The 14,193-nt window shown below is 39.2% G+C and overlaps 1 protein-coding gene across 1 annotated transcript in view; it reads right to left on the bottom strand.

Moving 5' to 3' along the window:
• LOC139761689 (decapping and exoribonuclease protein-like) overlaps positions 1-14,193 on the bottom strand; it is a 39,079-nt gene that overhangs the window by 8,003 nt on the left and 16,883 nt on the right. The window contains exons 4-7 of the mRNA XM_071686023.1: positions 11,996-12,091; positions 3,944-4,071; positions 2,822-3,032; positions 2,114-2,249 (exon numbers count right to left, since the gene is read on the bottom strand). Coding sequence (XP_071542124.1) covers positions 2,114-2,249; positions 2,822-3,032; positions 3,944-4,071; positions 11,996-12,091 — 571 coding nt within the window. The remainder of the gene's footprint in view (positions 1-2,113; positions 2,250-2,821; positions 3,033-3,943; positions 4,072-11,995; positions 12,092-14,193) is intronic.

The following is a 14,193-nucleotide window of genomic DNA, read 5'->3' as shown; positions in this document are numbered from 1 at the left end:
CCAGACCCTTCGCCCCCTTCCCAAGTGCACTTTTATGCAATGATCACATCGTCAGGGGAGATAAAAGATGTAGAACAGTCAGTTGACATACAAGGAAGAGACATAGCTAAGACGCCATTGGTAAACAAGCGTTACCAGATGATGATGTTTGGGTCTGGCATCATGCCTGTCATAACATTTTTATTACATGGACAGGAAAGGAAACGGTTTGCAAAGTTTACCTACCATAAAGTTATCCAGTTTGTGTAGACCTTCACAAATATTAATGTTACAGTTCTATATGTATTTATTAAAAAAAATCCAGTGATATTTCTCATGGTAAATGAGTTAGTTGATAACTGAATTAGCATTAGTTTAGTCATAATTCAGTCATAATGGTTATAATTTTTAATGATTAAACAGTGCATTTGACTCTTGTCCTGTTCTATACTATATTTATGTTGCGTAAGTCTAAGATAAAGATCCTTACCAGTTTCCTCATCATATTACAGCTTTTCGAAGGGATTCTGTAAACACAGCCCACAGAATTTTCTGGTGAGTTTTTGATTAAGATATTCTTGATAGTATTGTTCTTGCTATTATTGTTAATCAAAAACTTCCAGAAAATTCTGTAGGCTGTGTTTACAGAATCCCTTGTAAAAACTGTGATGTTTTATGTTGAGCAGACTGGTAAGGACCTTCATGTTAAAATTTAGCAACATAAATATAGCATGAGAACCAGAGGAGAATCAAATGCTATATTCATTCATGATAAAAATTATGCCCATTGTATTGACTGGAGTAATGCTAATTCAGTTACTAATTATAACTCATTTACCATGAGAAATATCACAGTCTTCTATTATTAAGAACTGTAACATTAATATTAGTGAAGGCCTATACAAACCTGATAGCTTTGTCATTGGCCAAATTTGTAAACAGTTCCTTTTCCTGTCTACAGAATACAAAAATTTTTATGACAGGCATAAATAATGCCAGACACAAACATTACCATCCAGGGATGCCTATTTGTGACAGACAGATAGACAGACGTTAGTTAGTTACTTTATGGTTCAGTAGGCTAATCGACGATCAGGTTAGATGTACTTTATTAAATGTGTCTTCAGGTTACAATGGGTTTCTTGGAATTTAATCCCATCAGTGACAGACAGACAGACATTAGGGCAGGGCAGGCTAAGCTGTACTTTATTGAATGTATCTTCAACTTACAATGGGTTTCTCGGACAGACAAACAGATATTCTGAAAATGTTTATGGTGGGGTAGGTTAAGCTATGATCAGAACGGACGAACGGACAGTATTAAATGTATCTTCTGTATTAAATGGATCTTCAAGTTGCAATGGGTTTCTTGGAACGTAACCCATTAGTGAAAGACACAGATATTAGGGTAGGGCAGGCTCAGACAGACAGGAGTGAGTGAGTTTAGTTAGTTAGTTTATGGTATTAAATGTATCTTCTGTATTAAGTGTATCTTCAAGTTGCAATGGGTTTCTCGGAATGTAACCCCATCAGTGAACGGACAGTATTAAATGTATCTTCTGTATTAAATGGATCTTCAAGTTGCAATGGGTTTCTTGGAACGTAACCCATTAGTGAAAGACACAGATATTAGGGTAGGGCAGGCTCAGACAGACAGGAGTGAGTGAGTTTAGTTAGTTAGTTTATGGTATTAAATGTATCTTCTGTATTAAGTGTATCTTCAAGTTGCAATGGGTTTCTCGGAATGTAACCCCATCAGTGACAGACACACAGATATTAGGGTAGGGCAGGCTAAGCTGTACTTTATTGAATGTATCTTCAACTTATGATGGGTTTCTCGGACAGACAGACATTCTGAAAATGTTTACGGTAGGGTAGGTAAGCTACAATCCGGTTAGATGTACTGTATTAAATGTATACATCTAGTTACAATGGATTTCTCGAAATGTAACCCCATCATAAGTCGAGGAGCATCTGTACACAAATTTGTAAATATTATCATGAAATGGAAGGATGCTAAGCCTCCCAGCAGCCAATTAGGATGTTTTTTGAGTCATAATTTTAAACATGAAAAAAATACAATGTAATATCTCCACATTATTAGCACATTAAGCAGGAAACAAAATTTACATACCTTTGAAATGAATGGCATATCTTCAACCTCATATGTGTTCAGAGTATGAACTATGCCTTCAGCATCTCTAAATCCACAAACAACACGTGGTATTCCAACTAAATATGACTGACTCCACCACTTTTTGAGCTTAAACCTGGAAGGAAAAAGTAATGATGGGAAAATGGGAGTTATAAGGATGAATTTATAGTACGACTGAATTGCATGGGCCAGAATGTTTTTAAAAACATTGGTTAAAAGGCAGATAAACTTGTTTGATGCATACTGTATCTCAGCAGTTGGTCAATTGCAAAGACTGTCTAAATGGTGTTGGTTGGGGCTGCCACAGTAGTTCTTTTCAACACTGGAAAATTCTCTTCATATCCTAAAGTTGGTTAAAGACTCAGCTGAGGGTTATGTGGGTGCACAACAAATTAAATTTCCCTGTATATTTTTAAATTGTTTTGCTATGATAATACTCAAATCCTTAGTAACAAATTCTGCAGAAACGCTGATTCCACATACATGCATAAACTAGTCTATCCATCTTTATCATTAAATATATTTTGTGTTTAAATGTAGCTTAAAGAACATTTGGAAATAAGATATGAGGCAAGTAAGCCCAGAGGATGTAATCCATTGTTCACCCCCATGTTAGATGTGAAAAGAGATAATAGATACAATGGATATATCAATGTCAAATGCAACTCATTTCTTTAGTTATCTTACCTGTACAAAGATCGGTAATCATTGTCTGTTATAAGCTCTTTACTTGTTTTGAGTTCCACAAAAGCTTTCAAATCAGAGTGAGGAGTTTTATATTTAGAAGGATCTGCTCCATCTACTTCAGCTCCATACACAAGTGAGTGACTTTCTAAACGTGAACGAACCACACAGCAATACTCTTCATTCTCATTAACTCCCTCCTCTGTATTGCTTCCTATGATTATGAAAACCTATTGTTAATATAAAAGAAATAATATGAAAGAATATTACCATAAAAATTATTAATCCAGCATACACTGATAATAAAAACTATGGAGTCACACATTACAGAAAAATCATACTGGCTATCGTGATTTTTTACATCTCATAAACAGGAGGAGGCTGTACTTGAAATTACCACAAAAAATCGATTATTACAATTGTCCTGATTTGGAAAAAATCATTTTGGTAAAAATAATTTTACATTGTAAGGTAATCCCTTATTTGCAAACACTTGTCTTAAACTATTTTGAAAACAAAAGTAAAGATTTCATTTAAGTAGAAGTTGCAGATAACTAAAAAGCTGGTAGTTTTTCAAACAACTCACTAATGCACTTTATTAGTGACAGTGAAGGGAAAGAAGTGACACCAAGTTGACCTCTGTTAACAGTGAAGAAATTTCCTACAATGCTGAAAACTCGATCTAATGGAGCAGATGTAGCAGTACACCCAATCACCTCTCATGTAATGTTTGGGACACTTCTTTCCAGTATAGCATTGGATCACTTGAAAATGACACGGCTTCCCTTTGAACCCTATTGATTTTGGAGTTTTGTTAACATTTTGGTATTGAGAAAAGTTTTGTACATGACACCAGCCTCTTAATCATTTCTTTCCCATAATCTTTATGAGGTTTAATAGGTAGTTATTAGGTAGCCTTCAACTCTCATGATGTGAACATTCAATTTAGTTCCCACTGACTTTAAGGGCACAATACATACATCCTCCAGGTCCCCAGGCACTCCAACTAGGGTCATACATGCTTTCAACAGCCTAATTAATTGGTAAAAAGTATATAAAAAAGGTAATTCTAATAAGTGACCAATATCTAACAAATGTAATGTGAAAGATATATATGAGACTTACCATCTGTCATATAATGCTCAAATTTGTATCCCCAAGCAGACATCTTCCTTTGCAGGTCAGTCTCGTTCTCACGCCGGGATTGTTTTTCAGGAGTATCATAAGCACACAAATAAATGGTGCTACAGAACCTATGAAAATATGAGCAAATTTAAAAAATAAGTCAAACCAAGACAACACATTTTACACCATGTGCAGCAACCAGTTTCTCTAAGATCAGAGATGACAGAATTAAAAACTTGTACTTCATTAATGCTACTGAAAAAAAACACTGTAGTGTAATACACTGCAAGCATTAAGCTCTTAAAAGTTAAATTTTTTCAATGACAAGATGTTTTCTTGTTTCAAAAGGACCATTTCATCAAAACAAATTTTCCTATACAGATAGCTTATCTCTTGTTAATGCATGGTGGAAAGAGTGTGAAACACCTGATAATTCCATTTGCTAATGAGATATGTATTTCTAAAATAAACTACTGATTATTAGCTTTGAGTTTGTGAAATAAATTTTTTCTTAACCAAAACTATCACCTGCATCACCTAACATAGTTGTATATGCAATCCTGTGTTTTCTCCATATCTGTGATGTGTACAACAAATAATGCCACACTCCTGTGTATGCAAAATGGATAATTTTAATGTGTCCTGGAAAGCTGCATGAAATTCTACTCAAAACAAATACCATAATCACTTGCCAACCTTTGCTGCTACCTGTCAAGCTTCACTGTTAATTCTAAATGGACACTGGAGGAAACCAAACTTTATGGATGATGGTAGGCTAGGTAATGAGGGAGAGTGATGGTTCTGACTCAGAATATGCTTTTTAGAAGTTCAAAGCTAATTTTCTGTCAACCTATCACCTGCTTTCATGTTATGTAGTTTCACCAAATAAATCAGAATCCACATTGCTTTGCTTCAAAAAAAAATCCTGAAGTAATCAGCAATAAGTGCAGACAGTTCTTTGGCACGTTATTCACATAGTCAGAGAAATGCATGAATCAAAATTAAAACGTATTTTTACGAATGTTAAACAAAAGCGATCATAAAAGATTTAGAAGCAAGTAGTTTTTGAGATTTATAATTGTACTGTAAATCACTTTCACAAATCAGACCCCAAGTATATTCTCCCATCATGTTCTCGTTATATGTTCCTTGGTAGTGGTGTTCAAAGTCCAGTATATCCTGATAAAAGTGCTTGCCTTGCTCCTCTGAATATGCTCCCATGTTCTCCCTGAATTTATCAAGATGAGCGTCAAGGATATGGACTTAAAGGGAAACCCTGCAGCCCATTTTGCTGTAGTTCTTCACCATAGTCTCAACCAGCTCCACGTAGTTTATGGCGTTATGATTACTCAGAAAGGCATGAACCACTGCGACAAAGTTGTATCAAACTGCTTTCTCCTTCATAGTGAGCTTGGGAATTCCTTGCACTCCAGGATCTTCTTCAACTGTGGTCCAATTAAGACACCTTTGCCTCAGACAACTTGGGGAACAAGTCTTGAAGGCTGCAGACTCCTTAACTAGAGCTGTGACAAACTGTTTCATAAGGCCTTATTTTATGTGCAGTGGTGGCATCAACATCTGGGGGTCCACCAGTGGCTCCTACTTGACGTTGTTCATCACTGCAAAGAATTTAGTCCACTGTGGCCAATCCCTCCTGTGGCAGTTTGCCACAGTGTCCCTGGTGTCCCAAAGGCAAATATAACAGGGAAACTTGGTAAAATCAACTTGGAGACCCATCAGGAATGCCACCATTTTGAAGTCTCCAATAACCTCCCAGCTGTACTCATCATACTTCAAGGCGTCTAACAAGGTCTTGACACTGTTGTACTCTTTGAGGTGCACCAAATGAGCCTGGGGAAGAGACAGGTACCTGTTCCCGTTATGGAGCAGCACAACTTTAGGCTCCTGGATGAGCTGTCAATAAAGAGGTGCCACTTGTTCAGGTTACAGGCAATTCCAATTGCCTCGAACAGACTGGTTACACTGTGGCAGAAGCAAATCCCATCTTGATGGGTGAAGAAGCTGGAAAGACCTAGATGATGCTTCCTCTGATCTGCAATTTGCACACTTTTAACCAGCATGTTCCACTGCTTGAGCCTAGACGTCAAAAGCTCGGCATTGGACTTTGTGAGACCGAGATCTCTGATCAAGTCATTGAGGTCTTTTTAATTACAGTAGTTTGGGTTTCTCTCCTCAGCTACAACTCAAATTGTAATCTGGATCTACATCTTCCTTCCCCTTTGACTTGCTGGTCTGTTCTGGTGATGACTCTCTCCGAAGGAGCTCAGGGCTGTGTGGCACCAGGGCTATGGATGATGGAAGGTCCAGATACATGATAAAAGGTGCTGTCTTGCCAGTATGACGTTTGGAAAGGTCCACCGTGCAGAAGTAGCAATTGCATGAGTGATCAGTGTGTTCCCACCAAATTCTTGGGATAGCAAACTTCATGGCTCTCTTGTGATTATGAAAGAAAATAATACATTTATTTATGAATTTATTTCACCCATGACTAATGTGTAAGATATTCTCGCAAAATATTCCATATTTTTTCAATAACATTGAAATTTAATAAATTAAAATCAAAATTTTTTAAACGTTAAAAATTATACTTTTTTCTGTAAAATTCACCCATCCAAACGAGCAACAATTGTTTATCATATCTTCCAGAGTTTTTTTTTTGCAGTGCTTGCAGGTGAAATGAGGTGCCCAGTATTTGTATCGATCCCCAACAGGCATGTCAAAATATTCCTTGTAGGCCACACACATCCTAGCTGATGCTGCCACAGAGTACTTTTTTGCTCTTGTTTTGATAAACTGGCTGCAGACATAGCAAAATGAGTCTCCTGGATGCTTGCCATTTCAGAAAAATGTATGTTTATGTATCCCCTTAGGCAGCTAGATCTAAAATGAACTGGTTGGCTTAAGGCCCTTATATATATCTATTTTTTTTTTTTTTTTTTTTATACTTTGTCGCTGTCTCCCGCGTTTGCGAGGTAGCGCAAGGAAACAGACGAAAGAAATGGCCCAACCCACCCCCATACACATGTATATACATACGTCCACACACGCAAATATACATACCTACACAGCTTTCCATGGTTTACCCCAGACGCTTCACATGCCTTGATTCAATCCACTGACAGCACGTCAACCCCGGTACACCACATCGCTCCAATTCACTCTATTCCTTGCCCTCCTTTCACCCTCCTGCATGTTCAGGCCCCGATCACACAAAATCTTTTTCACTCCATCTTTCCACCTCCAATTTGGTCTCCCTCTTCTCCTTGCTCCCTCCACCTCCGACACATATATCCTCTTGGTCAATCTTTCCTCACTCATCCTCTCCATGTGCCCAAACCACTTCAAAACACCCTCTTCTGCTCTCTCAACCACGCTCTTTTTATTTCCACACATCTCTCTTACCCTTACGTTACTCACTCGATCAAACCACCTCACACCACACATTGTCCTCAAACATCTCATTTCCAGCACATCCATCCTCCTGCGCACAACTCTATCCATAGCCCACGTCTCGCAACCATACAACATTGTTGGAACCACTATTCCTTCAAACATACCCATTTTTGCTTTCTGAGATAATGTTCTCGACTTCCACACATTCTTCAAGGCCCCCAGAATTTTCGCCCCCTCCCCCACCCTATGATCCACTTCCGCTTCCATGGTTCCATCCGCTGCCAGATCCACTCCCAGATATCTAAAACACTTCACTTCCTCCAGTTTTTCTCCATTCAAACTCACCTCCCAATTGACTTGACCCTCAACCCTACTGTACCTAATATTATTACCTTGCTCTTATTCACATTTACTCTTAACTTTCTTCTTCCACACACTTTACCAAACTCAGTCACCAGCTTCTGCAGTTTCTCACATGAATCAGCCACCAGCGCTGTATCATCAGCGAACAACAACTGACTCACTTCCCAAGCTCTCTCATCCCCAACAGACTTCATACTTGCCCCTCTTTCCAGGACTCTTGCATTTACCTCCCTTACAACCCCATCCATAAACAAATTAAACAACCATGGAGACATCACACACCCCTGCCGCAAACCTACATTCACTGAGAACCAATCACTTTCCTCTCTTCCTACACGTACACATGCCTTACATCCTCGATAAAAACTTTTCACTGCTTCTAACAACTTGCCTCCCACACCATATATTCTTAATACCTTCCACAGAGCATCTCTATCAACTCTATCATATGCCTTCTCCAGATCCATAAATGCTACATACAAATCCATTTGCTTTTCTAAGTATTTCTCACATACATTCTTCAAAGCAAACACCTGGTCCACACATCCTCTACCACTTCTGAAACCGCACTGCTCTTCCCCAATCTGATGCTCTGTACATGCCTTCACCCTCTCAATCAATACCCTCCCATATAATTTACCAGGAATACTCAACAAACTTATACCTCTGTAATTTGAGCACTCACTCTTATCCCCTTTGCCTTTGTACAATGGCACTACGCACGCATTCCGCCAATCCTCAGGCACCTCACCATGAGTCATACATACATTAAATAACCTTACCAACCAGTCAACAATACAGTCACCCCCTTTCTTAATAAATTCCACTGCAATACCATCCAAACCTGCTGCCTTGCCGGCTTTCATCTTCCGCAAAGCTTTTACTACCTCTTCTCTGTTTACCAAATCATTTTCCCTAACCCTCTCACTTTGCACACCACCTCGACCAAAACACCCTATATCTGCCACTCTGTCATCAGACACATTCAACAAACCTTCAAAATACTCATTCCATCTCCTTCTCACATCACCGCTACTTGTTATCACCTCCCCATTTACGCCCTTCACTGAAGTTCCCATTTGCTCCCTTGTCTTACGCACCCTATTTACCTCCTTCCAGAACATCTTTTTATTCTCCCTAAAATTTACTGATAGTCTCTCACCCCAACTCTCATTTGCCCTTTTTTTCACCTCTTGCACCTTTCTCTTGACCTCCTGTCTCTTTCTTTTATACTTCTCCCACTCAATTGCATTTTTTCCCTGCAAAAATCGTCCAAATGCCTCTCTCTTCTCTTTCACTAATACTCTTACTTCTTCATCCCACCACTCACTACCCTTTCTAAACAGCCCACCTCCCACTCTTCTCATGCCACAAGCATCTTTTGCGCAATCCATCACTGATTCCCTAAATACATCCCATTCCTCCCCCACTCCCCTTACTTCCATTGTTCTCACCTTTTTCCATTCTGTACACAGTATACTTATGTATATCTCGCTTTTTAAACCAGGTATTCCCAATCATCAGTCCTTTTTCAGCACATAAATCTACAAGCTCTTCACCATTTCCATGTACAACACTGAACATCCCATGTATACCAATTATTCCCTCAACTGCCACATTACTCACCTTTGCATTCAAATCACCCATCACTATAACCCGGTCTCGTGCATCAAAACCACTAACACACTCATTCAGCTGCTCCCAAAACACTTGCCTCTCTTGATCTTTCTTCTCATGCCCAGGTGCATATGCACCAATAATCACCCACCTCTCTCCATCAACTTTCAGTTTTACCCATATTAATCGAGAATTTACTTTCTTACACTCTATCACATACTCCCACAACTCCTGTTTCAGGAGTATTGCTACTCCTTCCCTTGCTCTTGTCCTCTCACTAACCCCTGACTTTACTCCCCAGACATTCCCAAACCACTCTTCCCCTTTACCCTTGAGCTTCGTTTCACTCAGAGCCAAAACATCCAGGTTCCTTTCCTCAAACATACTACCTATCTCTCCTTTTTTTCACATCTTGGTTACATCCACACACATTTAGGCACCCCACTCTGAGCCTTCGAGGAGGATGAGCACTCCCCGCGTGACTCCTTCTTCTGTTTCCCATTTTAGAAAGTTAATACAAGGAGGGGAGGATTTCTGGCCCCCCGCTCTGTCCCCTCTAGTCGCTTTCTACGACACGCGAGGAATACGTGGGAAGTATTCTTTCACCCCTATCCCCAGGGACAATATACATATATATATACATATACACACACACACACATACACATACATATGCACATATACACACACACACACATACATATATATACATATGAAAAATGTAAGAAACAATTTAGAAAACTGAAATTTATTCATTTATAATACTTAATAGCCGTTTCCTGCGTCAGCGAGGTAGCGCAAGGAGATAGACGAAGAATGGCCCAACCACTTGTATACACATATATAAACAGTCTCAAGTTGTCATGTGTAATGCACCGAAACCACAGCTCCCTTTCCACAACCAGGCCCCACAGACTTTTCCATGGTTTACCCCAAATGCTTCACATGCCCTGGTACAATCCACTGGCAGTACATCGACCCCAGTATACCAAATTGTTCTAATTCACTCTATTCCTTGCACTCCTTTCACCCTCCTGTATGTTCAGGCCCTGATCGCTCAAAATCTTTTTCACTCCATCCTCCCACCTCCAATTTGGTCTCCCACTTCTCCGTGTTCCCTCCACCTCTGACACATAAATCCTCTTTGTCAATCTTTCCTCACTCATTCTCTCCATGTGTCCAAGTATTTCAACACACCCTATTCTGCTCTCTCAACCACACATCTCTCTTACCCTTACATTATTTACTCAATCAAACCACCTTACACCACATACTGTCCTCAAACATTTCATTTCCAACACATCCACTCTCCGCACAACCCTATCTATAGCCCATGCCTTGCAACCATATAACTTTGTTGGAACCACTATTCCTTCAAACGTACCCATTTTAGCTCTTCAAGATAACATTCTCGTCTTCCACACATTCTTCAATGCTCCAGAAACCTTTGCCCCCTCCCCCACCCTGTTACTCACTTCCACTTCCATGGTTCCATCTGCTGCTAAATCCACTCCCAGATATCTAAAACACCACTTCCTTCAGAGTTTCTCCATTCAAACTTACCTCCCAATTAACTTGTCCCTCCACTCTACTGAACCTAATAACCTTACTTTTATTCACATATACTCTCAACTTTCTCCCTTCACATACTTTACCAAACTCAGTCACAAAACTCTTCTGTTTCTCACCCGAATCATCCACCAGTGTCGTATCATCTGTGAACAAATGACTCACTTCCCAAGCGATGCCTATTCCAACTGGAACTTCCTCAAAAGAGTGGCCACAGTAACAGAGTCTCCATAGCTAAAGAACAGAGCCAATTCTTAGCCTTTAGTGCCTCACCCTTAACAGGCCACTGGTAGAGGGCAAGTCTTGTGCAGTGTTTGCAGAGGCTCCTACCTAATGTTCCTAATGACCTCTTATATCTAACGCGCCCGCCTACTACTACTACCTAATGTTTGTACCTAAATGTTCCTACCTACTACTATCTACTGCTCTACCATTTTGCTGAAAGGCAGGGTTAACGCACAGTGCTCACCGCAAGAAAATTTAGTTACGAAGAATGAGCTGCATGAGTTAAGTGTTGTCAAGTGCTACATTATCACAAGGAGATTTTGTATGTTTGTGGATATAATACCAGTAATTCACAAGTCAGTGTGGCAGAAAGAAAAGACAGCTACCTAGGTTAAAGGATGCAACTTGACAACCAATAAGCAAATGTCACTAACCCTCCTGATACCCAGGTGGGTAGTACTGGTGATATACCTCCCTAGTCACTGGCTGCCTACCATCTACTTGTTACCCAAAAAAGTAAAAATTTGTCACAGTATAATCATTTCAATTTTGCTGACATGCTGTTATCTCAGTTTCGTAACTTCATTTATTTCATTATTCACCAGATACATCTTTTGTTCCCACATCTGAGTTACTAACAGTTCACTCCGAGGCATCTCCCATGGCTTGTCAAATACATAAAAATCTACATGCAAAGCTGCTTCTGAGATGACATGGCAATCATTCTGTGACAGTTTTACTCATCATGACATCTACCTTAACCTCCTAATCACCTTAGTAGAATAACCTATAAGAAGGAAAAAATACAGGGAATACCCCTCTTAAGTAAGAAAAATTCTATAAAAACAAGGTAAAAAACACTTACTTGGTTGCACAGACAATCCATCCTTCTCTATTTTCATAAGGAGTGCAAAGTAATTCTGTGAGCAGCCCTCTAAAGCAGACAAAATCTGTTGAAAGACTACAACGTGCCAATAAGCAAGTAATTGTTCAAGAAAAATTACATTCATACATTTCAAAAACACTGATGAGTATATATGACATTGCAGTACTGCACTAGGGGATTCCTTTTCCAGAACAGCATAAACATAAGCCATAAAACCTATCCTATGCTGATGGGACACTCGATGAGACATCATTGAAGTTAAAACTGGTAAGAACAACAACAAAAATGAAATGCTGAAACCCCTGTTATAAAAACCTGATGCTCTTTTCATCAAGTTTGTGCTTATTCATTACCTAGCTTTCAGCCTACCTATCTAGTCCATGGGTTACTAAACATAAAAGTATTACATATGGAGCATGTGGGAAGAAGTATACAGTCTGACTGGCCACACGACCATCTACTGACCTGCACTCTTTACAATGTCTCACAAGCAGGACTACGCATGCAGAATGTTCTTTATACTTCCCAATCTGCAAGCCCTCTTTACAGTCTCTCACAAGCAGGACTGCGCATGCAGAATGTTCTTCACACTTCCAAATATTTGCAGATTCAAAACGTATTCCCATATATCACATTTTCTCCCTTATCTTTTTACCTCAATTCTAATCTCTCTGTCTCTTTGCTTTAAGGAACCTTCATCATCATCATCCTCCACACATTCCTGATGACCAAAACACTATATTCTTCACCATCAAAACTACCCTCTCTCTATTTTGTTTCTCATTGTGAAATTCACTTTTAATACACTTTACAGCACTTTTCCAAATGCCAGAATCCTTTCAACTAGTCCACCAGCAAGAAAATTTTCCTGTAATGACTACCAAGAGACAATGACATGGGTAATTAGCATATGCAGCGATCAAAATACAGTACAGAACAGTTTTTCACAAGAGAATTAAGATTAAAGCATTACATGTGCATTTTCATTATCTCTTAAAAGAAACCCCACTCTGGAATTGCAGTTTCTATGTTGTGATAATAACCATAAGCTATAGAAACTGCACTGGCAAATACATTAGAAAACATCCAATGGTGTGAGGTCTGGTGAACAAGGGGAATATTCAATGCTACCCTCTTCACCCAATCCATCTGTTTCGCAGATTTTAAAGAAAGGCCCTTATGCCACAATGGTAGTGGGAAGGTGTTCCATCTTGAATTATAAATCTTGGATGTGGTTTAACTGACACTTTATTAATAAAAATTCAAAGTGCGTCGACATTTTTTGAAACAACCCATATGAGCCAAATACCAAACTGTATCAGAATAGCTACTATGAATTTTTAATGTCAATGATCCTCAAAACCTGACAGATTCCAGGTTTGTCAAGAACTTAAGAAACTACCAGTCAGGGGAGCAATCCTCTCCTAATGCAATGCCCAAGAAAATTCTTGAGGAGTTTGCCTCTAATATTAATAAATGTGTAGGATACTTCATTTGACTGAAGTACTTTCCCAAAAGTATAGAAATAAGCACATGTAAGACCTGCAGCTAAATAAACTCGCAGCACTCAAGTTTAGCCATATTTTCTTATAGTGACTGACATGGCATGGACTAATATTCTCCAATCAAAACCATCTTGGGTGAAAGAAAAATGATGGAGAGAAAGAAAGTACATGTTAATCAGGATTTTGCAAATGCTTCTATACTTGACTCTTAAAGAAAGATATATGAAGAGGGGGAAAGATGGAAGAGAATTTCACATCTTCACTATTTGAGAAAAGGTGGTATCATAAAAACCAATCCTTGAGTGGCTGGTCCCCACACAGAAGTGTGAGAAGCAGCAGCCAAGTGTATGCCATAGGTCAAAACCTTTGGGCTAGGGACACATGCAAACAGTTCATGAGAACAGCAACCAAAACAATACCTACAGAATGGAGAGAGCAGCAGCATCACAGCATATGGAAGGAAAGTGAAGGTTGCAGTGAGGTGATTCCAGCAGAGTTGATGAAATGGAAGGCTTTTGACTCCATACTACTTAATAGAGAGGCAGAGGATGAGCACCCTAGATGTGTGAGTTGTACTCCATACTTGGGTGAATAAAACCCCTGTAGATTTGAAACAGCTGCTCTAAAAAAATAATTATGGCACTTAACATTCCTAGCTTTTGGGAAGCAGAC

The sequence above is a fragment of the Panulirus ornatus genome, chromosome 41, assembly GCF_036320965.1.
Source record: "Panulirus ornatus isolate Po-2019 chromosome 41, ASM3632096v1, whole genome shotgun sequence".
Lineage (NCBI taxonomy): Eukaryota > Metazoa > Arthropoda > Malacostraca > Decapoda > Palinuridae > Panulirus > Panulirus ornatus.
Note: the sequence above shows the minus strand (reverse complement) of the source record. Positions and strands in the feature narration are given on the sequence as shown.